Source organism: Leopardus geoffroyi, chromosome E3, assembly GCF_018350155.1.
Source record: "Leopardus geoffroyi isolate Oge1 chromosome E3, O.geoffroyi_Oge1_pat1.0, whole genome shotgun sequence".
Lineage (NCBI taxonomy): Eukaryota > Metazoa > Chordata > Mammalia > Carnivora > Felidae > Leopardus > Leopardus geoffroyi.
This window is the reverse complement of record NC_059340.1, coordinates 41907225-41935224: the sequence shown is the minus strand read 5'-3', so window position 1 is coordinate 41935224 and position 28000 is coordinate 41907225. Positions and strand designations below refer to the sequence as shown.

General features: G+C 61.5%; 3 protein-coding genes across 17 annotated transcripts in view; 1 reads left to right on the top strand and 2 right to left on the bottom strand.

The window, feature by feature from the left end:
* On the bottom strand, positions 1-14405 carry RHBDF1 (rhomboid 5 homolog 1). 8 transcript variants are annotated; one of them, XM_045461155.1, is made up of 19 exons: positions 14241-14383; positions 7004-7144; positions 6804-6934; positions 6434-6538; positions 5645-5858; positions 5002-5211; positions 4806-4928; positions 4576-4733; positions 3824-4081; positions 3598-3709; positions 3400-3474; positions 3147-3308; positions 2440-2540; positions 2215-2278; positions 1715-1809; positions 1383-1458; positions 1209-1309; positions 939-1092; positions 1-701 (listed from the first exon to the last, which is right to left on the bottom strand). In XM_045461155.1, exons 2-19 carry the CDS (start codon positions 7118-7120, stop codon positions 282-284), a joined length of 2676 nt encoding a protein of 891 aa, XP_045317111.1. In that variant the 5' UTR covers positions 7121-7144; positions 14241-14383; the 3' UTR covers positions 1-281. The 8 variants fall into 8 exon arrangements, with proteins under 8 accessions (XP_045317111.1, XP_045317116.1, XP_045317114.1 ...); XM_045461160.1 differs by having other exon boundaries at positions 1-477; XM_045461158.1 differs by lacking the exon at positions 6434-6538 and having other exon boundaries at positions 14241-14386.
* MPG (N-methylpurine DNA glycosylase) lies at positions 13831-26821 on the top strand. Of its 3 annotated transcripts, XM_045461175.1 has the most exons (5): positions 19250-19826; positions 22108-22304; positions 22401-22634; positions 23478-23682; positions 26391-26821. In XM_045461175.1, the coding sequence occupies exons 1-5, from the start codon at positions 19265-19267 to the stop codon at positions 26783-26785; spliced, it is 1593 nt and encodes a 530-aa protein (XP_045317131.1). In that variant the 5' UTR covers positions 19250-19264; the 3' UTR covers positions 26786-26821. The 3 variants fall into 3 exon arrangements, with proteins under 3 accessions (XP_045317134.1, XP_045317131.1, XP_045317133.1); XM_045461178.1 differs by lacking the exons at positions 19250-19826; positions 22108-22304 and adding an exon at positions 13831-14020; XM_045461177.1 differs by lacking the exon at positions 22108-22304 and having other exon boundaries at positions 19410-19826.
* The window catches only part of NPRL3 (NPR3 like, GATOR1 complex subunit), a 43059-nt gene continuing 41826 nt past the window's right edge, over positions 26768-28000 (bottom strand). For 5 of the 6 annotated variants that reach the window (XM_045461163.1, XM_045461164.1, XM_045461165.1 and 2 more), the window contains one exon: positions 26768-27697. In XM_045461163.1, the coding sequence (XP_045317119.1) occupies positions 27532-27697 (166 nt within the window). In that variant the 3' untranslated portion in view covers positions 26768-27531. The remainder of the gene's footprint in view (positions 27698-28000) is intronic. The other variant, XR_006708242.1, reaches the window with a different exon arrangement.

The following is a 28000-nucleotide window of genomic DNA, read 5'->3' as shown; positions in this document are numbered from 1 at the left end:
TAAGTTAGTGGCAGCTAAAACGCTCCCAGTCCATTTATTGGCCACGTGAGGTGGTCGTCAGGAGACTAGTTAGAAGGTAATCACGGGAACTGGTGTAATAAATGCCCCGGAGCACGAGAGGTTCACCGCTGGTGAACAAGGCACAAGAGGTCAGTGTGGAGGAAGCAGGCAGGGCAGCACACGGGGCTTGAGAGTCGAGTCCTGTGGCCTGTGGGGCTCGGGGGAGACCATGCGCCTGGCCCTGGCCTGCTGGAGCGCGTGGCCCCAGCGCCCCAGCCGGCTCAGTGGAGCTGAGCATCCAGCTCGTACTTCTCACAGAACTTGTCGGTGAAGGGGATGCAGGTGAGGAACTCACACCACTCACAGCGGACGGGGTAGAAGTAGAAGAGGACCACCAGGCCGGCCAGGAGGCCCAGGAAGACCACCTGAAAGACGACGATCTGGCAGCGCTTGCGGTATAGGTCAAACTTGCCGAAGCTGATGTAGGGCAGGAAGGCAAAGGAGAGGAAGAGGCCGCTGATGAAGCCCGAGATGTGAGCGAAGTTGTCGATCCAGGGCAGCAGCCCAAAGGTGAACAGGAAGAGGACCACAGCCGACAGCTTGAAGAAGGCACGCCAGGGCCTTGCCAGGACCTGCCAGCTCTGGAAGAGCTCCACGAACAGGCAGGCCAGGATGCCAAACTGCGAGCCGGCCGGGCCCACCTGGCGGCAGCGTGGGCGGCGGTGAGCTGGTGGGGCTGAGCAGACCCGCCCCAGCCCAGAGCCGCGTCTCCCCGTCCCGCCTCCCGGGGCCTGCAGCACACTGACGTTAAGGAGCCAGGAGGAGATGCTCCCAGTCTGGACTCTCCAGGGCCCCAGACTCCGCGCTGGACGCGGACTCGGTTTACGACAGGCAGCAGGTGCACGTGGGGGCGTCCCCGCTCTGGGTGACAGGCTTACCTCTGCGCGGTATGGCAGGAAAATGGCACTGGCCAGGTTACCGGTGACGCCGCTCAGCAGGTAGATGATGGCTATTCGGTGCCAGCCTGCCAACTTCTCCAGGTCCCGCAGGACGGTCATCTGGAAGCAGACTGACACCAGGCAGTGCAGGATCCTGTGGGGTGGGCGTGAAGGGGTACTCAGCAAGGAGGCCGCCCCCTTCAGCCTCTCCGGCCGTCCTGGGGTACCCGGGACCAGCCACCCCTGCTCAGCCCACATGGTGTCACTTGCCCAGCGTGCAAGAAGAGGGACAGCCACAGGCGGTAGAACTGGTCGGGCACCTCAGGGTTGAGAAAGGGCAGGAGCCCGCACACGTCATCCATGCAGTGTACCTGTGCAGAGTGGCCCGTCAGCACCCACAGTGGCTGGGGGGAGAGGGGAGGGACACTCACCCTGGAGGCCTACCTGGGAGCACAGCGTGGCCTCCTCGTGGAAGTAGCCCCTCATGAAGTCACAGTACTCCCGGGAGGTAATCTCACACCTGGAAGGTCAGGCCAGGACCGGCAAGGACTCGTAGAGTGGCCCAAGGGCAGAGGCACCCGACGGTGCCAGCCGGGCCCAGCTTTCAGCCCTCCTCGCCCACCGCTGTTGGCTCTGGACAAGTCCAGGCAGACCCCTTCTCACCCCAGGCCCCTCGGAATCTCGGGTTATTTTGGAACTTGGCGAGGGACGAGGGCACAGCCCCGGGGCGATCTGCACCCAGGACTGGCGGCACCCACAAGCACAGGCACACCCACCTGCCCTTTGTGCCGATGCAGCAGGGCCGGCCCGTGATGACACAGTCCATGTGAGGGTGGTTGGTGTGGTTCCCGGCGCTGTTTTTGGTGCAGATCTGGGTCACAAAGGGGGGTGAGTTGGGTCAAGGCCTCCCCCAACCCTGGGACCCACAACCCTGCTTGGAGAATGGGGCAAGGATGGACAGGCTCCTAAGGTAGGAAGCCAGGCTCCCTGGACTTCAAGCTGGCTACCACACCCCGAGACACAGATGAGCCATCTGTCAGGTTGGAGTAATGTCACTTGACCTCCTAGGCTTCCACCTGGTTCTCCTGTCCTGGCTACCCGCTCAGAGAGGCAGGTGTTCGGTAGGTAGACAGGCTGAGCAAAGGCCAGAGGCGCAGCGCCTGAACACCCAGGGTGGTCCCATGATGGGGATCTCTGGCATCACTAACGGGTGGAACGTGGGTTCCTCCTTCACCAAACAGGGCGACTCACAAACAACCCCTCCACTCTGGCTCACCGGCCACTTGGTGATGTCATCTGGCCACTCGTGGGGGTCCTCGGAGGAAGGCTCATCACACACCCTGCAGGAACCCAGGATGTGGTCAGACCCTGCCTTGTACCCTTGGTATCCATGCCTTCCCGTCCGACTCAACGACACATGGGGCAGCTATACCCTCTCCCCCCACACGCACCCCATGGAGCCATTGACAAAGGAAGTAAGGGAGGGGCTGGCAGGACTGACCTGGGGTCCTGGTGGCAGACAGAGCCAAACTGCCTCTTGCGGCCCGCAAGATCTGGGGCACTGGGGTGGAAGGGCCACTTCACCCACACTGCCAGCGTGGACTGTGGGAGGACACAGGGTCAGGCCCTGGTCAGAGCCCACCCCTTGGCCAGTGCAGTCTCCAGGAGGCAGGAATCAAAAGTAAAGTCACTGAGTCCCTCACACTGACCCACGATGCAATTTCAATGAAATTACACTCCACAAATGTGCAGGCGTGTCGGGAGACTATTAAAAGGAGCTCAGCAGCATAATTCCTGTTAGCTTAACAACAGAAACAACCCGTGTCCAAAATCAGAACTGGTATAAACGTCAGCACCTCCACGTGAGATGAGGTAATAGAAACTTGCATGAATCTTTTTTTGGTTTTTTCTTGAGTCGTTTAGTGGAAAGAATAAGGCAACGCCACTTGTGTAAACTTAGGACACGTGCACAAAAACAGGACCGACGTGCAAAAAGGGCACACCCAAATCAAAGACTTGCTACAACTGTCCTCTGTGACAGGAGGAGCAGGAAATGGGGGGAGCAGGGGATACAAGGAATAAATGTGAGCGGAGGGCCCTCGCACGGAGGGACGCCAAAATATGCACGGAACTAGGGTGGTGATGACTCAGCCGGCTCTATCTGAACTCCCAAGGTAACCGCAAGCACACGGCGGTGGGGGCACAAACCGAGCACTCCTCCTCCGAGGTCTGCACGCAGCCCGACCGGTCATTGCGCACGCAGCAGGCCGAGTGCTTCTCCCGCTCACGCGCAGCGCGGATGAAACTGTGTACCTGCGGGTCCTGGCGCATGCAGGGCGAGAACTTGGCACCCAGGTGAATGAGAGCCTCCTGCGGAGGATTGGGACGTGCAGCTGCAGAATCCGGCCCCCTGCGAGCCCAGGGTTCCCACCCTCCGGCACCCACAAGGCCCTGCCCTCACCGAGCTGGGCCCGATCCAGAAGTTCTCCTGCTGCACGTACTTGACGTTCTCATAGACCCCGCGGTTCCGCAGTACCTGCGAGGTTGGGGAGAGAGATCAGACAGAACCCGCTCCAGCCCTCTCCTCACAGAGTGAGGAAAGACGGAGTCCAGAGCCCAGACTCCACAGATCCGGGCCGGGCAGGGTGCCAGGGCTCACCGAGTCCACAGTCTCATGCTGCGAGAAGCCCACAGGCGCGATGCCGTAGATGCACACGGCCAGAATGGTGACGAGGGAGTGCACGAAGGTGAGCCAGTAGGTGAAGAAGGGCCTGCAGGGCAGAGCGTCAGCAGAGACCGCGTCTCCAGCCCAGAGAACCCACCCCCAACCTGGAGCCTTGCCTGCTGGAAGCTGCGTCCCACCCACACTCCCACCCCGTGCCTACCTGTGGTCGTCCATGTCCTCAATCTGGCGCTTGACGTAACTGTCGATACGCTTGCGGTACGTGCGGTTGGTCAGCCGGCCCACCATGCCCAGCCCATACGGCCGCTTCTCCCTGGCAAAGAACTTGCGCACGGGCATCGCGATGCGCTGGCCCCGCCGCTGACCCGCCGTGCTCACTACCTCCTGCCGCAGCCGCACCTTGGGCTGTGGGGCCGCTGCGCCACCCTCCTTCTGCTTCCTCCAGCCTCGTTCCAGGGGCCTGGGGGAAGGGGCACAGTCACCTCCCGCCCTAGACTCCCAGCCCGCCTCAGTCCCTCCCAGCAGGACCAGGACGGCCTCTCCTCTCTGGCTCCCATCTAACACTGAAAGCACTGTGCAGTCATCCACCATCAACCTCCTCCTCACCAGAAAAAGAGCAATCCTGCGCCCCCCTGGGGATGGCAGAGGTGGAACCTGACCTATGTGAGGTTCCCTGGACGATCTACAAGTACGCATTACAACACCCTCCGTCTCCCTGCTAGATTCTGTCCAGCCTGTGGATCCTGGGATTCCGTTCCTGTCCCACAGGTGGGCAGCCAAGACTTGAATGGTGCCCAGCCCTGGGTCCCACAGCCATAGTGACCAGGCTGGGCTCACAATCCACAAGATGACTCCTTCCCCCGGCCCTCCATGGCATCAGTGCCCTAGGGCCCAGATGCTCCGGGCAGCCGTGGATCCTGCCCTCCCCCCTCCCCACTGGCCGGTGGCACTCACAGCATCAGGTGGCTGCGCTCCAGCTCACTGCGGTCCAGGGCCCCACCCGTGAGGTCTGCCTGTTCTGTGGCTTTCTCCCAGTCTTTGAGTGCTGCCTCCGAAGGGGACTCAAACACCTCGTCTGGGTACGTGGACAGCTCCTCGTGGAGGACTCCTTCCTGAGCAAATACGCACGGTCAGGGTGGGATACGTAGGCGGAGGGGTCTCGGGTGATGCCCCTGTGCTCTTACCCGGGCAAAGAAGGATGTGTCCAACTCGTCGGGGAAGTCAGCTGTGTCCTCCTCCAGGAAGCTGGCGGGAGTGAAGCTTCGGCGCTGCACCCGGCGCAATGTGCCATCCCTAACAGAGCGGCCCTACCGGCGAGGAGGTGAGCGTGCGGTGTGGTGGCCAGCTTAGTTCCCACCTCACCCCAGCCCCTGCACCCACCTTCACCAGGGCCGCAGCTGCCCGGAAGCTCATCTTGGCCACCGATTCACGCTTGCGTCGCCGCGGGAGCCGGTTGAAGCCCGAGCGGGAGCTGGAGAAGGAGCAGAGGGAAGCAGCACCAGGCGTGACAGGTGTGTGTGGGGCACTCAGGCCGTCAGCCGTGTCATCTGCCACTCGGAAGGCCCGGCCCCGGGCCAGGGGATCTATGATCTGGCAGAGGGAAGGGGTTGTAAGAGTCAGGGACTGGGTCATCGCTGGGGGGGGGGGGGGGGGGGGGGATCCTTTTCCACCCTATACTCCACTGTAGAGAACACAGCTGCTGGTCTTCCCACTCCCCGATGGGTCCCTGGACAGCTGTGTGGGTGCCCAAAGAGGCCCCCATCCTCGCCTGTAGTGCCTTCACACTGCTGTTCATCCCGCGATACTCTCCCACCTAGAGACTGGCCCATGGTGCAAGCCCAGGACCTTGTCCCTCGCCCCTGGCCCCCATCCCCAGAGTATCTTGGGTGCCTCGATGGAACCATCGGACCACCCTCCCACACCATGAGCTCTGAGGAACCTCCTCTGCTCAGGCTGGCTGTGTCCCCAGTCCCAGTCCAGGGAGCAGAGTGAGAAGCTGGCACGAGGCAGAAGGTGGGCATACCTTCTGCATGCCCAGCTGGCATGGCCCCACGTACAGTGGCGGGGGCGTCTCAGTGCTGGTCAGAGACGCGCTGTCCTGGCTAGGCAGGTCTAGCTCCCGGATGACCTGCGGCTTCAGCTTTCCATAGCGCTGGCTGCAGTGGCGGATGCTTTTGCGCTGCCATTTCTGGGTGCTGTCGCCGTCCTTGCTCACTCCGAACCAGTCAGCTGTGCCCCTGCCACAGGAGGGTCTCAGCAGGGTAACGCCAGATCTCCCGCCCACCCCAGCAGGGGCCTCAGAGGCTCTCCTCTTGTGCAGCATGCCCCAACCCAAGCCTCCAATCACTCTAGGGTCCAGGGTCCAGGTGGGCTTGGTCTAATCAGGGGGATGAGTGGGTTCCGGCCCTGGCCACCCCCTAAACAATTAGCCAACTCCGAATTCCTACTAGAACCGCAGATGGCAGGCCTTGCCCAAGTGAGTATTTCACACAGATCCTCAACCCATCATGGGGGGGGGGGGGGGGGTCCATGGGGGAGACGTCGAGTCCACAGATGGCACTCAGAGCTCAGCCCTTAGCCACAGAGCTCGGCCCCAGGCAGCAGCCTGACCTTGGACACCACAGAACTCAGGCAGCGGGCACTGCAAGCCCCGGAAAGCTGCCCATAGCTCTTAGACCATGCAAGGAAAAACACCACCGGCACCTGCTGTTAGGAACCCCAGGGAACACCAACTGCACTGGCAACTCCCGAGAGGCCACAAGCCATGCACACGCCAGCTCATGTCAACATACTCATGCCCTGCCCCAGGTACCTGAGCAGGGACCGAGAGAGAGACCGGCGCTGTGGGAGGGCCCTGCGGGCACCAGGGGGACCCAAGAGGGGCAGAGTGTGGACACGCCCAAAGCGCACCTGTCGGCTGTTCAGGGGCCAGAGCATTGGGATGGGGGAGACAGAGAAGGAGAGAGCGAGTGCTGGAGGGGAGCAGAGAAGGCAGTAGGTGAGAGCAGTTGGTCCCCAGAGCGGGAGGAGGACAGGGTGATGTGGGGAACAAGATCGAGGAGAAAGCCAAGACAGGAAGGACCCTTGCTCCGTTCCCAGCCCTAGTATGCAGAGGGGACCCTGTATGATTGCCTCTGTCCCCCCAGCCCCCCACCAGCGGAGCAGCCAAGGCAATACAGTACCTGCGGATGGTCTGGGTGATGGACGTCTGGCGCTGCAAAACTGGCCGCCGGACCTCATGGTGGGGCGAGGGGATATGGGCTGTCTCAGCCGGCATACTCACACTCCGCAAGAAAGCCTGGCGTCTCAGGGGCTGGACAATGGGGTCACGGTGAGGAGGCTGGATGGAGTATACCCACAGCCTCGCCTGGCCAGGGCCTACCTGTAAGAAGCCGGGCTCCTCGGTCACTGGGGGTGCTACAGCTGGTATGTCCAGCTTCAGCCAGGGTGGCTTCTTGCGCTGCAGGCTGCTCGTGCTGTCCCTGCGGGCCTCGCTCATGGTTCCAGGTGGGGCAAGGCAGGCCTGGGGGGGTGTCACGTGTGGCTCAGTAACGGTGCTGACAGAACTCTGAAGTATCGCTGGGCCCAGGGATGGTCCTGGCCCCTGATGCTGAAGTCCTACTCCAGGCTCAGCACTAATCTGCTGAGCGCCTGCTTCATTCATCCCTAGAGACGTTGCAGGCATGAACTAGGTCCTCAGCCAATATACGTTCATTCGTGTCCAAAGATATAAATTCGTAACAGATATTTGAGCATCTACTATGAGTCACTCCTAGGTGCTCAGGGACACATTGGTGGGGACACAAGGAAACAAACACGGACAAAACCCCTGACTTCCTGGAGCTTAGAGTCCAGACAAACAATAAACCTATAGATACGATGTGTTAAAACATGGGAAGTACGATAGGGAAAACAGCACATTCCAGTTGCCGGGGCACTGATGCCTCCCTGTAAGGTGACATCTACCAAAGACACGAAGGTTATGATGAGGTGAACGAGGCCAGTGGTTGGCGGGCAAGGTTGCTCCTCACACAGGGAACAGCCAGGCTGGGGGCTCACTCCAGACTGCACGCAGGGCACGTCTCACGTCTGCCTGACCCATACCTCACCGTCCTACCATCTGCTACAAAGACAAAGGGCCCACTGCATCCACAACAGGGGTGCGTGACCCCTCCATCTCAAAGAGGAACGGCCACATGGCTCGCAGCGGGCCACGGATGCCCCCACCAGCAGGGGACCTACTGAAAACCACTGGCATGCGGATGCTGCCATGACCACCAGGGGCCGCTATGCGCCCAAAAAACAGATGCACTGCAGTGCCGAGGACTTCCCTCAGCACAGGAGACCCTGCCACAGCACGAGGGCCCAAGCAGAGTAGGGAGGACCCAGAGCAGAGGCCACGGCTTGATCAGGGTCTCCGCTGCGTGGCCAGGTGACAGTGAGGCAACGACCATGTGACCATTGGCCTCTTGGGCACTCTATTCCCCCCTTACGAAATAGGTCAATTTCAGGACAGATCTGGTTGTCCCTCCCCAAAGGACCACAAGGTGTCTGGAAGCAGGACATCCAAGTGTGGAAGGGTTCCCCAAGCACACTGTGGGGCATGGATAGCAGGCGAGTGGCCAAGCAATACTGAGAGGGCGGAGACTCCAAACTCCCTCCGCTACATCAAAGAGCTTCAGACCCAAACAGACTCTGAAATTTGGGCTTGGGAATCCACCCACGAACGCCTCTAGAAATAGCCTCCCTTGCAATCCCCCGAAGGAGATATAGAGAAAGCCCCGCCTGCACTTTACAAATAGGAAGACTGAGCCCTGGGGAACAGGGGCTTGACTTGCCCAAGGTCACATATTCAGGGAGCGTAACTACAGACAGCCCCAGGATGCTGCCCACAGCTCCCACTGGACTCACACAGAACACGGAAGGTAGGAACTCTGTTCAGAGCAACTCCCAGCTGTATACCGACCCGGGAAAGTCGAAGGATGTTGTTCTCACCCCTACACAGACCAGGAAGGGCATGGGATGCTGAGCACTGCCCCTCCTGCCCCTCTGCAAAACAGGGGTAGCCCCAGGTACTGCTCACAGATCCTTGTGGCCCTGGACCAACCGCTGGGAATCCACAGGCCTCTCCAGGAGCCTCCCTATACTTTGCCAGCACCTCCAGGTGATATGAGCCGGCTCTCCACTTAGGAGCGCAAGGAACCTCTGCCAGCCAGCTGATTGGCTTACACCACCACACACATCCATGACCCTCCCAGCTCCCACTGCCCCCATGGCCTCTCCTCACACCCGGTGGCCTCCCATCTCAGCACTCTAGTCATGCCCCAGCCTTGCACATGCATTCTGCCCCAATCCCCACATGTTCAAGGACCCACAGCCTTAGTCAGGCTGGCCCCACCCCTGAGAGGTGCTCCCAGACCTGGATTCCCCTGGCACGGCTCAGGAGTTCACCCACGTGTATGCTGTCCTGTTACCACCGGGGCTGCAGTGGCAAGACAGGCCTGCTCCAGAGCCACTGCCCAGTCAACACTGGCCATTTCTGAGCATGGACTGACAAGGGCCCATCCTCATGATCTGGAGGGAGGAGGGGCTCCTGAAAAAGACCCTTCAGTTGAGTCTGGGAGGAGGAGCTGACCACAGGCCGGGGCAGGGCAGGGAGAGCACAAGCAGAGAGGTGGGAAAAGGGTGGTAAGGTACACAGGAAATCTGGCATTCCCCAGCCGCTGCCAGCCTGGCCGGACAGTCAGCCCCAGGAACACAACAGCCGTTAAGCTCCTGAGGGAGGTACCAGGGCCCTGCCGGTTCGCGCAGATCTCCCAGGGTCCCTCCCCTCCACACAAACCCCTCCTGTGTTTGGGGCAGAACCTGGAGGGTGCTCTGTAACCCACAGGGTTCCAGGATCCCCACCCTGCCCCCAGTGCTGTGGGTTCCTGGCCTGCCCCACCCCTCTGGGCACAGTTCCCCATCTGGGCCTCAAGTGGGTGGGATTCACAAGGCGGGGAGTGCTCCATAGCGGGCCCCAGGGGTGTGGAGGAGAGGCAGGCCCAGAAGACAAAGAGTCTGGGCTGGGGAGGGGCACAGTGCCTGCGCAGAGGACACAGTGGCTCTGTGTCCAGGCCTCCCCCAGGCACACAGTGGGCTCTTGTTCCCAGACAGCCCCTCGGGGGGAATCCCGACAGCATCTCTGCTCTGCTGACCCCCTCAGCGCAGGAAGAGACCGCAGCCCAGGGAGGGCCTGGTTGCCTGGGGCCACGTATCATCTGAGTCACTCTGGATGGGCAATCAAGACTGCCCACCCGGGGCCCAGCCCCACCCGGAGACCCCCAAATGGGCATCCAGAAGTGCAGGAGAAGGTGCTGGCAATGGCTTCCCAAATGCTAAGGGTGGGGGCCGAGCCCAGCAAGGGGACACGAAACAGGGGTGCACCTCAGGTGCTACACCTCCAGGCAGCGCAGGACAAGGGCAGGGCCCGTGATGAGGGCCCGAGATGGGGCTGAGGCACAAAGGCCCCACAGCGTCACAGGACCACTAGGGCTGTTTCTTTTTTCTTTTTTTTTTAAGTTTATTTATCTATTTTAGAGAGACAGGGAGGGAAAGTCTTCTTTTTTTTTTTTTTTTTAAAGTTACCACTGGGGCTGCTTTAAGTGCAGGGAGAGGGGTGGGAGTAGCTGCAGCCTCATGGCAGAGGGCTGGGTAGGGAGCCAGGCCAGGTCCGACTGAAGCAGGTTCCTGCTCTGGGGATGAGTGGGGACCCTTCAGGCTGGCACGGTGCACAGGTACAAGAGGGGCCAGGAAGCCAATGGAGGGAGGCCCGTGGGGGAGAGCCCGGCCTGAGACACTGGACAGACCCTTCTCACCTTCACCACCTGCAACCCTCTGCAAGCCCCAACTTTTTCATCTGAAAATCAGGGGCTGTAGCAGTGCCTGGCACACAGTTGGTGCTTGAGAAGCAGCAGCTAACGCAAACACCAGGCTGAAAAAGACCCTGCAATTGAGTCTGGGAGGAGGAGCTGCCTGCTGGCTCGGTGGAGCCCCCTGAGGACAGCCAAAGGAAGGGGGGAGGGGGGAGGAGGAGGGCCACAGAGCATGCACCACCAGAACAGCCGTGCGGGGCATGTGGGGGAGGGGGGGTGGCACCTGGGGATAGGACCCTTCAGAGATGCCCGATTTGGTAAGGTGTAACCAAGAGGCAGGGGGAGACTGGGGAGCAGTTCTGGCCTGCCCCGGCCTGGGCAGTGGCCAGAGCCATTGTGAGGCTGCATCCTCAGGTGTGAGCAGCAGCCACCAATCCACTCAGGCCCGCTCAGCCACATGGCAGGACGATGCCAACAGGGGCGGCTGGAGGCCTAGTGGATAGCCCGAATGGCCCAGCCCCAGGACAAGACCCGCCAAGCCCTGGCCCCACCCTGCCCAGGGGACCGCCCACTGCCAAGGTCAGCTGGAGCAATGGGCCCCACCCCAGGACACCTGCCCAGACGTGTCCCCAGCTCACCTGAGCATGATCCCAGGAGGGGCCAGATCCTCCAACCTCCACACTAGTGCCCTGCTCTCTGACCCTCGGTCTTCTGTTTGACTCCTAATCTGATGCTCATCCCCAGAAATCCCTTGGGAACAGGGGTCACCAGCTGTCTGGCATCCATGCCAGAATCCAATCCTTCACACAGGCTACTGTGTGGCAAAGCAGAATTCACCTGGCCTCTCTGTGCCTCTTTGTCTCCTGTATAAATGGCATAATGCTAAGAATGGTAATGGCCAGGCCCGCCCCCCTCCTCCACCCTCCCAAATCTCACCACTTTTCTGTGCAGGAAATAAGGTCAGAGAGGAACAGGGCAGGCCTGAGACCCAGCTAATAGCCTGCACGGTGCTCTCTGCCCATCCCCAGGAGGATACATCAATCCCTCCTTCCCCTTGTCACCCATCACCGGGCAGATGTCACCCCAGACATGTATGTGGAGGGCCCATAACAGAGCAACAGAAGGCTCCCTGGTACAGGAGGCCCCCAGAGGCACAGGAGTCCCCAGGAATAATCACACTCTGGGACCTAACCAGCCCTGGGGAGGAGTGCTGCCCAAAGTTTCAGCAGGCATATATGACAACCAAAGCCAAAGCCCCTGACCCCACTGGCTCTGACAAGGGCTGACAGGGTGGATGCACCCCGGGCTGGGGAGCCCCAAGGCTCAGAGAGGTTGAAGGTCCATGCCACAGTCAGTCAGCAAGGGCGCAAGGGAACAGACTGAGCGAGAGCAGATTCTGGCTGAGACTTAGGTGAAAGCATCCCTCAACCTGCAGAGGGGAAAGGCCCACATCCTACCACCCTGCCTGGCTCTAGGGCAGATGAGTCGCCTGGCCACCGACCAGAGCCCCCAGAAGCTCCCCCCTGAGACGCAGGCACTCCCTGGTGCCTTGACACCCTCGGGCTTAGTGACCTCCTCCCAGGACCGGCCAACTGCTGGATAGTACTAGAGAGGCCCCAGGAGGGGAAACCAAGTCCCAAAGTCTGTTCGAAGAGCAGAAATGGCCTGTCATCAGAAGCCTGGCACACCTGCTGACCTATCACAACCCGTAGCAAAGGGTCCTCTGTATCATCTTACAGATAAGAAAACTGAGGCTCAGAGAGGCCGGTCACCACCTGAGGTCACAGAGCCTCCAAGGGAGTTCAAAGCCTTGGGCAACGTCTGCCCAGGAGCTGGGGTGCAAGAGACCTGTGTGCCTGCCTAGCTGGCCCTGGCCAAAGTCCCCCAGGGGTAGGGACAGACCACGTGGGTCCCTCAGGCTGTGGAGGGCTGTCAAACCCATCCCCCAACTTCACGCTATCCTGACCCAGAGCATCTCCGTTCAGGGAGAAGGGGTTCACCTTCAAACACATCCAACCCAGAAAATAGGCAGGAGCCAAGGAATATGATCCTTGGGCAGAAAGTGGATCCTGTCACAGACACCGAGGTGGGAGAGCTGGGGCTGGCAAGGGGAGCACCTCACCCAGAGAGAGGAGCAGAGGGGTGTGCCCTGAGCAGTAGCTGGGAGCCGAGAAGACCCAGAGGGAGGGCCCCAAAAGGCAGGGGAGAACTGGCTGATCCCCTCTGAACAAAGGATATGACTTCCCAAGGGCAGCAACTTGGCCACTAATGCTGGATGAGGAACGTTGGTCACAGCAATGCTCCAGCTCTCCTGCCCTCACTTGGGCCGTCTGCACAGCGGGAGGCTGGTTGGCTGCTTGGAAGGGTTGGAAAGGGGCCTGGGGCCTGGTGCCTTCAATTTAGGGCCAATCAACTGTTGTGCCCACCTACTAGCCTCTGTCCCGTTCTCAGGATAAAGGACCCAGCTTGCCCAGAATGACCCCTGGTGACGGGGGGGGGGGGGGGGGGGGGGGGGGGGGGCGGGCGGTGGGGGAGTGTGTGTGTGTGTAGCCTTAGGGACCTCTGGGACCCCAGCCAGGTGGCGGGTTCCTCACCTTCCTCCTAATCTCTGGGGACTCTCTAGGGGCCTGGGACTGGCTCCCGGTCGGGGGGGGGGGGGGGGGCGGGGGGGGGTGGGATGGGGGAGAATCCAGCTTCTAGCTGGGCCAAACCTGAAAAGCTGGTTTCATCCTTGAATCTTCTCAGCTGGGAAGTCCCAGGGTTGGGGAGGGGGGCTCCCAGCACAAGGTTAGGGCCTTCAGACCCAGGACCCCGCCCACCCAAACAGACACAGAGACACAGGACCCAAGCTGCACGGAAGGAACTCTGCTCAGGAACCAGCTGAGCCTTGGGCAGGCATGACTGTGGGATCCCCTGCCCATTCCCCACCCAGCCCCACAGACTTGCCCCCAGCAGGACAGACAGCCAGGCCCTCCCCCAGTCCCCTGAGCCCCTGGGGTCCTGCCATCTTCCCTGCCACAGAAAGCCAGCCTCTAGGCACGCCCCCACTCCCCCACCCCACCCCCTGCTGCTCTTGGTCACTAAGCACAAGATAGGGGGTGTCTTTGGGAGTAGATCCCAGGGCCCCGGCAGCTCCAGTATTTACAGATTAGGGAGACAAAGGTTGGGAAGCGGGAAGTAGGGTCAGTCCCCGCCCCCACCTCCCCAGCTACTGCTATTATTGGTGATATTATTCCCATCCACAGTGGCGACGGCTGCGACAGGGATGATTCCCCAGGAGTCCCACCCTCGGAGCTGGAGTTTCGACTTGGAGCACCACCCACCGGTGGCGGCCGGGAAGGAAAACGTCAGGGGGGGAGGGTTACAGCTTGGAGGAGCCTGGGGACACCCCCAGACTCCGAGCCCTCCCCAGGACCCTCAGCTGTTGGGCGGGGGCTGGAGCCGCGCTGTCCGGCCCGATCAGGCCGCTGGGACGTGCTAATCCGGCCATGGGCTATTTTTGCGCCGCGCCGGGTTAGGAATCCCGGGCTGGGCCGCCTCCGCGGGTGAGTCGGGAAACTCCGGGAAGGGAAGTCCGGCCGACCGGGGCGGGTACTCGCCGGACCCGGGACCCAGACCTGGAGCCCTCAGCCAGCCCGACTCCGGTCGCTCCCGGCGGCTCCGGCCACGGCTGGCTGAGGACGGGCCCCGGCGGCGGCGGACGCGAGCCCCGGAACCCGCCCGGCCCGCGGAGCCCTGCGCCCCGCTCCCGGCGCGCTCACTCACCGCAGCCGCCGCTGGCACCGAGGGTCCTCGGGGGGTCCTGAGGGCTCCGGGGAGGGGCTGCCACCGCCGGCCGGGAGGGCGCCCGCGCCGAGTCCCCGCCCGCGCGCCTGTCCGGCCCGCCCGCCCGGGAATGCCATGGAGCGAGGGGCGTGCGCGCCGGGGGCGGGCCCGGCCGGAGGGGGCGGCCGCGCTGACTAAGGGCTCAGGAATGCGCGCGGCCCGCCCGGCTCGAGTCACCTCCTCCGGGAAGGCCCCTGGGCTCCGCTCTCTCCGTGTCCCGCCGCTCGGACACACCTGTGGCTGGGGGGTGGGGGCCGGAGGGGGGGATGGGTTTGGACGCCTCGGCCGGGGAGGGAGGGCCTAGGGGCCCAACCGGACAGAGCCTCAGCGTCAAGGGCAGTCCTGTGTTCCTCAGCCTCTCCCAGACTCTAGACTGAATCCTGACCTTACTCCTCCTTGACTTGTGCTTGAGAAAGGGGGGAAGGGGCGGTGTGGGACAGTGTCCTTGGGTCTCCTGTAAAGCGAACCACCAACCTCCTCCAAAGGCCCACACTAAATCCCTCTGGGTTCACCCAGACCCACGGGAGCGCTCACACTTACCCACGTTCCCGCTCGTGCATTCAAGCACGTACACACCCACGCGCTCTAACCACTCTCCCTGACTCACATATTCACACACACCTGTTTACAGACTCACACACACACACACACAAAAACCGTACACACCATATCAACTTGCACATATTATGCACGTGCACACAACCACAATTGTACACTCCCATCTGTGTGTTTACACACTGATGCACACCCTCACAGCAAAGGATTAGAGCAGTTACCCCCCCCCCCCGGACCCCTGTGCTCTCCAGCAGGCACTCCCAGGCCAGGCTGGGCCTACGACCCCAGAAACATTCAGAGCAGAGGCGACACTGTGGCATCCACTCCTTGCTCTTCCCTCTTTCAGAGCCTGCCCACCGCCCCTCATAGGCTCATCCCTGCATTGTCTGAGTTGGATACAAAATGACCCATCTGCTTGAGGCTGATGGGAATTTCCCAGAGTCCCTCTCTCTCGACATCCCAGGAGTATGTGGGGTCGAGAAAGACCTGGAAATGGGGGAGGGGGGTTCCAACAGCAGGGCATAGGTAGGGCTGACCAGGTCCTGTGAGTGGCGGACGAGCCCAGGCTTCCTTGGGGTGGTCTCTCTTACTGCCTCAGAGAAGGCAGAACTGGGACCACAGGTCTCCTAAGGACCCTTTCACCAGATGCCAGAACACCTTGGGGCACATCTGGCCCAGCACATCAAGCCTCGCAGTGTCCTACAAATATGTCCTCAGGCCCTTTGCTGGTCTGGGACCAGGTGGCCCTGGCCTGCCCCAAACAGAGCTGCTGCCACCAGTGGCCAACCACGCTGGGCCTGACCGCAGACTTGGTTCCTGACCACGAGTTGACAGCTTGAGGCGGCAACCAATGTACGGGCTCTGGAAACTGGGCAAGGGACGGAACCCCTTGGTCCTGGCCTCACCTGTACCAGGGAACAAAGTGGTGCCGACACATACTGGGACCTCTACGAACACAGGCATGTCAACACAATTCCTAGGTAGAGGGAGACAATGAAAGCTTTGGAAGGGCTCCAGGAGGACTCCTCCATGGGGCGAGGGTTGGTGGGGGGGGGGTGACTACAGGTGCACTGGGGACACAAGGCAGGAGGGAGGCTGCCTGGTGCCGCTGCCCATGGCTCCTGCAGCCTACACGTGCCACTCCTCTCATGCCAGGCTCTCAGCCAAACAGGACAGTCTCTCCATACCAGGCATTCTCGACCCCTGCCAGGGGTAAGCGGGCCCCGCCCACCTGGATGCCCAGACTGGGCTGGCAGGGCCAGCAGTGGTGTCAGTTCTGGAGGCCGGGGCCCGGGCTCGCGTCCAAAGCATGCCACGGCTGGGCATCCGGTGTTGGCAGGTCCCCCTCCTGCGGTGGATGCTTCGGGGTGCCACTCCACGACCCGCTCCATGACCCAGACACTCATTCCCAGCTGCCAGGAGTACTGGCCATGGCTGGCCCACAGCGGAAATCCCCCTCCAAGGAGTCACCTTCAGTGGACAAGAGCCGCCTTGCCAAAAGTCGTACTCTTTCCCCAGAGAGGGCGGTCTATGTGTTCAGTGACAGGTAAAAGGCCTCCCCCTGTGTTCATTTAAGCCATCTCCGAAGGGCCCTCTCAGCACTGGGCTTCAGTGGGAGCCCCAGCAGTCTCCGTTGCAAACCCTTGCCCCTCACAGGTGTGGATCCCAAGGCATGTCTCAGTATACCCTGGCAGGCAAATCCGGGACCCCCCATGTTCTCAACCCAGCTCGGCATCCTGAACAAGGACCTTGGAATCAAAGGGGGGCGCGAGCAGGGGCCTGGACCTAGTCCACATGGACACATGTGTTCACATCTGTATGTTCTGCTTCATGTCTGTCCCACTGCCCTGTGCTCTGGGGAAGGAGCCCCTACGGGGAAAGCCAGCCGCCAGTCCTTCTCTCTCCTCTTCGTCCGAGCCCTAGAGAAATGGAAACCAACTGCAACTGTGGACAGGTGACCAGGTGGGGATGGATATCTGGGCCACCCCCATGGCTGTGGACCTCACTCTAGGACCTGAGGGGGCAAGATCCTGACCAACAGCAGGAGTCCCCATCAGCTACCCTGGAATCCTCAACTCAGCAGGCCCGTTCCTGGGCTTTGGGGAGCCTGGATGGGCCTGGCACCAGCCCCTGGCTATTTGGGGAGGAGAAGGAAGTGGGCCAGGCCAGCCGGGGGCCTGAAGTCACGAGCTATTTCCAAGGCAGCTGCCTGTCCCTGTGTCTCAGGGCATGGCAAGGGGTCCCGTAAAGTGCCTCGGGCCAAGGCTCAGCAGCATTGGCGGCACAGCCCCAGAAAGGGAGGATGCAGCCCCCATACATCTCCTTGGGCTGCCTTCTCTTCCCAAGGGGGCTCTGATCCCTCTTCCCTGCCCAGAACCCGTCAGATTCAGAGCGCCTTGGAGGCCACTTGGGATGCCAGAACCGCTAAGAAGCTGCCAGAGGGCTGGCCCTCTGCTATCTGCCGTGGAGTCCACTGGGCCCTGACCCAACTCTCCCTTCAACAGTGTCAGCATCCCTCCATCAGAGAAAAGGACACTGAGCTAGTGTGCTGGGTGCTCTGCAAGAGTGCTGCTGCTGGAACTGTGGCCTCTGTGCTGTCCCTTCAGGGCTTTAGTCATGGCCCCTCCGTGGGCTGGCCCAGCCCCAGCACCGACTCCTTTCAAAGCACGGAGGGTGTCCTCAACTCCGTCTCGCACTGACAGCCTCCAGCACGTCTACCGGCCCAGCAGCAAGGCACACTGAGGACAGAGAAGGCCCTAGGACCCTCCTCCCACCGGGACCACCTTCTCTGACCCCCCAGCCAGCCTGCCCAGCAGGCCACAGGGGGAATGCTCAGCCCACCACTTGCAGCCTGCGGTGGGGCCTCAGACCACTAACCAGGAAATGGGGGCGGGCCGGTGGAGGGCCCACCCTGGAGAGGTTTCGCAAGCCCCTGCACTCAGGCTGAAACATCTGGAGAAGTACATTGCTGGCACCGGCCCTGCCTCCTCCTCCTGGGGGCCAGGGCTGCGCTAGAGCCTCTCTCTCCTCATCCTCAAGGTGGGGATAAAACACCCCTCCGGGAACAAGCAGGCTCCTCCCTGATTTCTAGAAGGACCATGAGCCATTTGTAAAATGAGAATAAAAATTAATACAAATGGCATCCACCCTGCCCCGGCCCTCACCAGGAGGAGGGGGCCCAACTGAGGCCTCACTTTCCCTCCTGGAGAGAGGGAGGTTGGAAAGGGAGGAGAGAAGGGGGACTGGACACAAAGGCGGGCAGGAAGGGGGAGTTACTGTTTGGGCAGAATGGCTGCAGGGGGTAAGGAGGAAAGAACCGGGTGGGAGTCACATCTAAGCCTGCCTTACAAGCAAGGATTTATGACACATTGCCCACCCCCGGAAGGAAGCGGCACAGAGTGCCACAAACAGCTGGGTGGCTTCCAGCAGGCAGCTGGAAGGCTGCAGCCCTTCCCTCCCCAGGAAGTCCTGATGGGAGCCCTGAGGGGAGGGGGCCAGCAGTACTGCTGGCCCAGGGCCCAGGCTGAAGTTCAGCTCCTGGGCTGTTCGGAGGAGGGGCCTAGCTGGAGACCAGAGTCCTCCCAGCTGGACTGACCCTGTGCTCATCTGAGGCCTATTCACATTCACATGGCCCATCCGGGCACTTCCCACCTGACATCATCCTATGCCCAGTCGCTGAGGCCCCACAGGTACCCCCTTCCAGGGCCAGGGTCACAGAAATCAAAGCGTAGACGGTGCTCCTCAAGGGTTTTTCCAGAGTGGGTGGTACAGGAGGGTGGGACTGTGCCAGCCACAGCAAAGGGGACCTGCAGAGGAAGAGACCCTAGAGCTACAGAGTGTGTGTGTGGGGGGGGGGGGGCGGTATTCTGCTGGGTGTTGAAGCCCGTGCCCTCCTGGTCCACTGAGCCACAGGAGCCGGCAGTGTGCCCCTCCCGGCCATGGTTGTCCCCAGCCAACAGCCCCTGTGCTTGAACACTTCCCACTCATGGCCCTTCCTTCCTCTGGATCAGGCACTGCCCTCCCCACATTCCCCTCCCCTCCTCTTCTGGACTCCAATCCGACTTGAAAGGTTACAGGCAGGGTGAGCAACATCAGAGGTGGAGGTCCGCACGTTCCCCATACGGCCCCCGGCCGCCGCCCTTCCCGGCTGCAGGCTGCAAGCGCCAGCCGGGTGTTCCCGGGTCCCCGAAGTCCTAGTCCCGGCCTCAGCCTCTAGAGGAGACTGGCCGTGATCCAGCAAGCCCGTTCCAGGGCGTGGGCAGGCTCCTCTGGGCATCTTTGGGCGGCAGAAGGGTTGGAGGCTACACTGCAGACCGTATTCTCAGACCCGCTAGCGATGATGACCCCGGCAGGGGCTTCCGGATACGCCTGGCGTCCGCTTCCCGGACAGTCTTCCTGGCCCACTCCCCATGTCCTCTCCCCACAAATGCCCCCCCGGAGGTCTGGAGCCAGTAACACCCCTCCCCCGTCCAGGAAGCGCATTCCGAGGACCGGGACTCAGTCACCACCTCCCTAAGGCGCACGCCGCATCACCCCACCCCCCAACCGGGGCCCCTCGAGGGCCAGGAAGACACAGGGCGGACCAGTCCTCTTGGGAGTCTGACTACTGGCTGGCGGCCGTGCACGGACCACGGTGCACACGGGGGCGGGAGGCCGGTCACTGGGGGAGGCACCAGGCTGCGGGGGTGCTCGCCCCAACCCCAGACGCCTTCTCCCGGGTCTCAACGCCACGAGAGTCCCGGCCGCCCCGGGCCTATGTCCAGGATGGGCGGAGGCCCCCTGGCTCCTCCTCCGCGGGCGGATCCGCGCCGCGCTCGCCGCCACTGCGCCGGGCTTCCGTCCTCCCGCGCGCAGGCGCCGGCGGCACTTCCGGGGTCGCCTCGGCGGGGCGGGTGGGCTCCACGCGCTGGGGGTCCCCACGCCCGGAACCCCGGCCCCAGCCGCGGGATGCCCGCGCGCGGGGCGGGCCAGGTGAGTGTGCGCCCACGTGAGCGCGCTTCTCGCTCCGCGCGCGGCTGCCCCGCGCTTCGGCCGAGCGACGGTCTCCGGGGCGATCATTCCCCACCCCCCCCCCCCGCCCCCCGGAGTCGTTCAGCCGGCGGACCGCTGAGCGAGAACCCGGGGGAAACCAGTAACGCGGGCCTCACTTCCCAGACAGGCGCCCACCGGTGTGTTGGCCCTGGCTTGGCTGCTCCATCTGCCAGTAGAAAAGCTGAGGCCCGGCCGAGGTCGCCAGTGAAGTCTGGGAGGAGAGACCCCGACGCCGGTTTCTTGGTTAAATGTCGTGCACTCAGACCCAGCTCAGACATTCCCTCCCCAGGGGCCGGCCTGCTACAGAAATGACCCTGGCTTGGCCCAGGGGGCCACTTTCTCACGCTCCTCGCTTCAGTGCCCGTCACAGCCGGATAAATGGTCTCTCTATACTTACTAACCTCGTGTTTGCCCGGGTTGTGATGGAGGGCTGGTGGGCACCCACATCCAGGCCAGGCCGTTTCCTGCCCTCCGCCGGGCGGACCTACTCTGACAAGAGACCCTTGTCCCCAGGTTTTGCCTGGAGACATCCCAGGTGGAGGGTGTTTCTTTTTAATCTTTTAAAGTAGATTTATTTATTTTGAGAGAGAGAGTGAGAGCGAGCCGGGGAGGGGCGGAGAGAAGCAGAGGGAGGCATGCAAGCAGGCTCCAGGGTGTCCGCTCTGAGCCTGAGGGGCGGGGGCGGGGGGGGGGTGTCTCGATCTCCTGGAACCGTGAGATCCTGACCTGAGCCACCCAGGCGCCCGAGGGCGTTTCTTCCTAACATTCTTTGAGTGCTCCGCTGTATGCCAGCCGAGTGCATACCTGACTTCTCTCGTTTTATCCTCGTAACTTTGTGTGGCAGATATTGGTTACTTCTCTACAGATGAGGAAACAGAAGCACAGCCACTTCAGGTGATTTTCTGGGGCCCCTTGTTCAGGGAACCGTCATTTCTAACCGGTGCCAGGGAAGCATGTGAGTGCCCACGTACAAAGTTGGAGGCAGTGCTCACTCTTGGGTGCAACAGCAGGGGCACCCCACTACTTAGCCCTGGGCCAGTCCATCACCACAAAGGCCTGTGAGGCAGGTTCAGGTTCTAGGTCTCTGATGGGGAAACCGAGGCCTCTCTCTCAGCCTCTGTCCCTTGCAGCTTTATGAGTCCCTCTCCACCCAGGGTGGACCAGTGCTGACCCAGAATGACCCAAGTGCCATGAGGCAGGCAGGGGGCCAAACTCCCAAGTGGCAGCGTCCCAGCGCCTGAGCCCATGGCGGGTGTTGGCAGATGGGCTGGGCTGCAAAGACGGTCACGTCAGTGTCCACTCTCAGTAGACTGGCGGTCTCCTTTGGCCGTGGAGCGTCAGCACTTCTGTTAAAAATAATGGGTCTGTCACATGCCAAGGAGATGTGGGTACCACTGAAGACCAGCCCTTGAGCGGGGTGTTTCCCAGGCCCCCGTGCTCACCTGCTCCCTTCACCTTATCCCGCTTGCTGGAGAGCAGCTGGTCTCAGAACAGCTGAGCATGTGTGGTCGGGTGTCTCAGGCTGTGTGGCAGCAGGTGGGAGGCTGGGTCTCGTCCCTTGAGAGACCTCACCTTTGCCCCGCTTGCTCCTTATCATTACGATATCCCGGGTCATGAGAGGGGATAGTTGGGGACTCACCAGGGGCCATGCCCGAGCCCTTGGGGTGGAGCAGAGAAGACAGTCAGCAGGTGCGCATCCACCTGTGTGTGGCCTTCTGAGCCATTCTGAGGAGGGGATGGTACAGTGGGAGCCCTGCCAGCGTGTCAACAGGGTGGGAGGGGAGTGTGGATGACACAGCAACACAAAACCCATTCCTTGGCCAGGCCCCATCAAGGTCATGGCGGTGCTTTTAAACTCCTGGTTAGGGTCAGTGCAAAGGGCTGGGTTCAAGAAATAAGGTCAAAAGTTCGTTTGGTGGGGGCGGGGGGGGGGGCGCCTGGGTGGCTCAGTCGGTGAGGCGTCCGACTTCAGCTCAGGTGATGATCTCACGGTCCTCGCGATTGAGCCCGTGTCAGGCTCTGTGCTTAACAGCTTGGAGCCTGGAGCCTGCTTCGGATTCTGTGTCTTCCTCTCTCTCTGTTCTGCCTCCGTTCGCCCTCTCTCCTTTTCTCAAAAATAAATAAAAATTAATACAAAAAAGTTTGGGGTCCACATGATGAGTGGGAATAAGGGTACCAGCCCTCCTGTCCTAGGCTCAGATGCCCACTCTCCCCTCCCCAGGCCCTGCAGCCCTTTGCCACCAGGCTGTGCATCCGCAGCATGTGGAGGGTGTGTGGATTAGAATGGCTACCCTGACCCTGCCACCGACCGCCTGTCCTCATTTCCGAAGGCTTCCTGGGGCCCAGCATGGGGCTGAGGATAGCATTCTGCTTGCACCTTGCAACAACCCAAAAGGGCTGCCTGCCTCCATTTTGCAGGTGAAGCAGGCAGTCAAATACGGTCCTTGAACTCCACCAGCCTGACTTCACCACGGAACCTATTCAGAATATTTATCTTGTCTGTTTTCATCACAGCTTTCCCGAAGAATGGGGCAGAAAAAGCAGCGACTGTTGGAGGCACGACGGCATCAGAGCCTAACAGACGGAGCCCAGATGCCTTCCACCATGGAGCCCTGCTTGGGGCCGCCTGCAGCCCTGGGACCCCAGCGCAGCATCTATTTTTCAAGCCCCAAAAGCCACCCTGCCCAACTGGGATCTGAGTTTTTCGACCAGCCTGCAGTCCCTCTGGCTCGGGCATTTCTGGGCCAGGTAATATAATGTGGCCGAGGAACAGGTGGAAAGCCTTCAGGCTGAGAACTCCGTTCCCTGGCACAGTCAGCATTTCACAGGCCCTCCCTGGTTCCACTGCGGCCTGAGCTCCTCTCCTAGGTGCTCTGTTGACCTGAAAGCACCGCCCCTGGATAGCCCCTGGAAACTGCCCCCTGCCCTGTCCTCAGCCGGCGCCCCTGTCCCCTCTGGGTGCCACCCCCGGCCCAGGGTACTGTCTGAGCCAACCACAGCCAGCGCATCTTCCTGGCATAACGCCCACACTGACCCCCTGCTTGTGGAGCTGACTACACCCAGGGCTGTGGTCCGGGCCAGGGGTGCCACGGGCACCTGTCTTGCTGCTCAGAAATGCCTACCAGAGCTAGGTGGGTGGGAGCTAAGTAGGATGGTCCTTTGTGGGTTAGTCCAGGTGGAGGGGGCTACACAGGCTCTGGGGGTCCAGCTGTGTGGGAAGAGCATGGGGGCCCTGTGCCCCCCACGCTGCTCTGCACTAGGCTAAGCATTTCAGTCCAAGGGGGACTTGGGGAGGAGGAGGCAAAGAGATGGAGGCCTTACCAAGAAGACTCTGAAGTGTGTGGTTTCAGTGGTGCCGACTTTCCAACCCAGCCCGGGCCGGAGCTTGAGATAGCTGCTAGCTGTGGCCAGGACACTTAGTGAGCAGGGCCTGTGGTCCGCGGGGTTGAGCAGGACAGAGGGGACAGCAGGGGACCCGGCTGGACCTGGGTGCCCTGGTGCATCCTGAACCGGGGAGATGAGGCCCAGGCTGTGAGCTATCACAGTTGAGTCTCTGCTTCTCGCTGCTCTAAGCAGACTGACTGCCCACAGGTCTTGGTTCGGCGACTTGATGATGGCACAGAGCTCCGCGGCCGCATTGTGGAGACGGAGGCATACTTGGGGCCCGAGGATGCAGCTGCTCATTCGAGGGGTGGCCGGCAGACCCCCCGCAACCGTGGCATGTTCATGAAGCCAGGAACCCTGTACGTGTACATCATCTATGGCATGTACTTCTGCATGAACGTCTCCAGCCGAGGTGAGCGGAGTCCCCTTAGCTGGCAGCTGGGAGACCCATGGGAACACCAGGCTGGGGCAGGTATCTGAGCAAGGAGGTGTCAGTGCTAAACTAGGTTGCAGTTTTAGGAATCCTGGCTACACTGACAGGGCGGTTATAGGTGCCAGAGGCCCCCACGGGATAGAGGTCATGGGTTGACCTGAACACAGAGCAGACAGGTTCCACAAGGCCGCCCATGGTCACAGAGCTCAAAGGTGGCGTCCCCTGTGGCCCAGAGTAGACCTGTGGGGGGCCGGTTGTGGGCAAACAAGGGTGAGATCAATTTGGGTGGAGCTGGGCTCAGGCCAGAGCCTTGCCAGAGGTCAGTTACAGGGTCTGAACCTGTTGTTCTCAACGTGCTACTGGCGTCTAGTGGGTGAGGCCAGGCATGATGCTGGATAGCTCACAGGCACGCGTTGGCCCCCGTCACACAGAATCACTGGGCCCCAAACATCAGTAGTGCCCAGAGATGCTGGTCTAGAGCACCCAGGAGAACCCATTCACCCTGTGGGACCTGCTCTGGGGCGGCTTCGGTTTTCCTGAGCAGGTGGCTGCTTTCTGGAAGGCCTGTGCTCTGAAGGAAGAACCCACAGCGTCGTCCTGCCAGAGGCACCACTGACCAGGAGCAGGGTCTGCCTGGCCCACTCTGACTAGCCAGTCTCAACATCTGTATGTGTGTTGAGCTTCCTCCCTGACCATCCCAAGAAAGCAAATGCTTGAGGAGACCACAGACAGGCGTGGGGTCTGGTATGCTGTGTGTTACACGATTCCAGTGGCCTGGAAGTTGTGACTGTGCAGAGCCGACAGCTGGGCCTGTCCAGTGTCAGAGCCACATGGGCCCCAAGATTGGTCCCATGCCCGGCACAAAGCAGGTGTTGAGCGAAGCTGAGTAACTGGAGATCAGAGGATGGTGGGGACCACCCCAGAGGGTCGGTCCTCTTACCACCCTGGAAAACTTATCTTGGTTGTCTGGCTTTTCTTTGGCAATAGAACCAGCGCCCTCTTGTGAAGTGGGACTGAATTCGGACAAGGAGAGAGAAGGAGTCTGGTGATGCCTGGGGCTATGGTCAAAAAAGAAGGGGAGAAGCCTGGAATTTCTAGGGTCGGGGGGCAGGGGGAGGGTGGGTGCAGCGGACAGGGCAGACACGGGAGGTAGCACATTACTTTCTGGACACATGACCAAGATGCCCCGGAAACATCCAGGTCAGGGGGGCAGGAAACCACATGGGTGCAGACAGGGCCAAGGGTCATCCAGCTAGAGGGAGGGAGAGGGGAGGCCAAGGACATGGTCGTTGCCTGCCTGCCATCAGTGTGGAGGTGCCACAGCAATGACCAGGAAGGCAGGTGGTATAGACAGAGGACTAGCGGGTGAGGATGGGGAGACTTGGTGGGAAGAGGTCATGCTTTCATCAGGACGTGGGACTCAGATGCATTGCAGGAAAGGGGCGTGGGGACAGAGGGTAGGCTCCTCCTCCACCCCGTGTGCAGGGGCTCACTGAGACACTGAGGGACTTGTGAGGCACCCACGGGGCACCCTGGTGGGCTAAGAAGGGCCCAGGAAAAACAGAGGCTCAGGAACTTGAGGTTTTGCTTGCTCCCGAGAGATACTTTAAAAAATTGGTTGGTTAAGGGCCATCTGGTCACAAAACCCCCAACACTTGCCAGGTGCTGGCTCCAAGGGAGAGCATGGCTGCTGTAACCACTCAGGGCTCCCAGGTGCCGATGGGGAGAACCTTGTGGCCAAGGTCCAAGAGTGGAAACCGGCCTGGCCACCTGAGCCTCTTCAGACCCCCTGGTGGTGGGGGTGGGCCAAGTCGGTAGAACAGCCTTGCTGGAGGGTCAGGGCTCCTCTGACCAGGGTCATCGCTGTCCCCAGCCATGAAGGACTGAAGGACTTTGGGGAGATGCATCTTCCCGAGTGAGCCCCTGGGCCCAGGGTATCCATTTGTGGTCTCCGGTCTCTAAAGTAGCTTCGCCTGAGCACCTCGCCGGCTGGAGCATTTGCCTCTTGCTCTCAGGGTTGTGAGTTTTGAGTCCCACGTTGGATGTAGAGATTACTTAAAAATTAAAAAAAAATAGTAAATCTTTAAGTAGCTTGGACTGCTACACGAAGAGCCAGGGCTGGAAGGAGGTGAGGGGCTAGGTTGGCATCTCTTCCCACATGGTCTCCTGTGTCGCTGGGTGGGGCTCCCCCAACATCACGAGCACACTGGTGGCTGCTCTGAGCCAACCTTTCAGCTTGCCCCACAGATTCCCAGTAGGTGAGGTGAATGGGGAGCCCTGGGACCTGGTCAGAATCCGCCAGGTCTGAGGCTTCCTGCTTCCTGGTGGGCTGGCCATGCTCACAGACACCTGGCTCTCTGCGCTCTCCTTTGCCAGCCTCACAATTGCTGCCAATCGCCCAGCCAGAGGAAGCCAGAGAGGAGGCTGACTACCAGCACCCTCCAGGCTTTTTTTGGGATAGGTTCTCCCTAACTGGTGCTCAGGCATTCAGGCTGCCTGGGGGAAGCCCCCACCTGGTGACACAGGTCGTGTGTGCAGAAGGTGGAGGTAGCCGAATCTGGACACCGAGTGCAGGGGCGCCCAGGAAGGCAGCCGCGTCACACCCATAGCGCTGCACGCACCCCGGGGTAAGGAGGGCAACCGGCCCGGGGAGACCTGGCTTTCTAGGCTGTCTGTCTGTCCCACAGGGGATGGGGCATGCGTCCTGCTGCGAGCGCTGGAGCCCCTGGGGGGCCTGGAGACCATGCGGCAGCTTCGCAGCACCCTCCGCAAGGGCGCCGCGGGCCGAGCCCTCAGAGACCGTGAGCTGTGCAGCGGCCCCTCCAAGCTGTGCCAGGCCATGGCCATCGACAAGAGCTTCGACCAGCGGGACCTGGCCAAGGACGAGGCTGTGTGGCTGGAGCGCAGCCCCCCAGGCTCCAGGGAGCCGGCTGTGGTGGCAGCAGCCCGAGTGGGCATTGGCCAAGCAGGAGAGTGGGCCCAGAAGCCCCTGCGCTTCTACGTCCAGGGCAGCCCCTGGGTCAGTGTGGTAGACCGAGCGGCCGAACGGAACTCACAGGCCTGCTCGGACAAGGCTTTTTAATCGTTCAAAGACCGAATAAATGCTTTACGTCTGGAAGAGGGTACTGCTCGTATCTCTGCCAGAGCTCCTCTCGGTAGCCGGCACGCGCTTACGGTCCTCCTTCCTCCAGGACGGGACGCTGGGGGCCGTGTGTGGGCAGGAGGCTGAACGCATCACTCCTCAGGCCTGCACGAGGGAGGGGAGCGCGTACCAGCGGATGGGGATGAGCCCAGTCCCTTGGGTATCATCAGGTGTCAGAGAGGGAGTGACAGCTTGGTCATGAGCCTGCTGGCGGTTAACGCAAGGGCTGTGGTGAGGGCAGGGCCACTCAGGTGTTCCTGGCCCCCGGAAGGGCGGAGGGGTGGGGGCAGACGTGTTTCCGTGTATCCCCCAGGGTGACCAAGGGAAGGCAGCAGTGGAGGGGGGCAGGGGACGAGGACGGGGTTGGGGGGAGGGTCTGACAGAAACGCACGGCCCGAATTTGCGTGTGGAACGAACGCAGCAGGCCTCCCTCTGAGGCAGGAGTCCTGCACACGCCCTCCAGCTGGAAACCTCACCTCAGCTCAGATACTGAGGCTGCCTCCAGGACCAGACGAGACCGAGAACCTGGAGTGCAGCAGGCCCAAGGCTGCCGCTGGACTGTGGTCCGGCTCCAGGCACAAGAGGGCTCCGCCCGGGGTAGGGGTGGGAAGCCCAGGGCTGGGGAGAGCCCAGCGGCCCCGCCGCGGGCAGCACCCTCTCTCCGCCTCCTCGTCTTCGGTCTGGTCTCAAGGGAGCAGTGCCTGGAACACCGCGATGACTGGGTCCTCATGGGTGGTCACCACCAGCACGCTGCGGAACTTGTCAAAGAGCATGAGCAGCTGGGAGCGCCGCGTGTTCTCATTGTACATGATCTCCTCCAGGTGGTGGCGGCCCCGGAAGTAGTGCAGGAGCCTGGGGGGGGTGGGGGAAGGACACCATGAGCCCAGGTGGCCCTTGGCCTCACGGCCGCTGGTGGGGATCTCGGGGTCTCGGGGAGGCAGCCACCCACACCTCCATCCCCAGCAGAGGCCGGAAAGGTCCCCTCAAGTGGGTCCTTGAGGACACTTGGCTACTCAAGCCCTGGAGCCACGCGAGCCTGAGGGCCATTCCCGCCCTCGGCATCCTGACGTGGGTGGGGAAGTCCCATATGGCTACGGACCCAAAGAGGATCAGTGCTCTAGGGGGCCATCTGTGGCAGGGCTGGTGTAGGAGGCC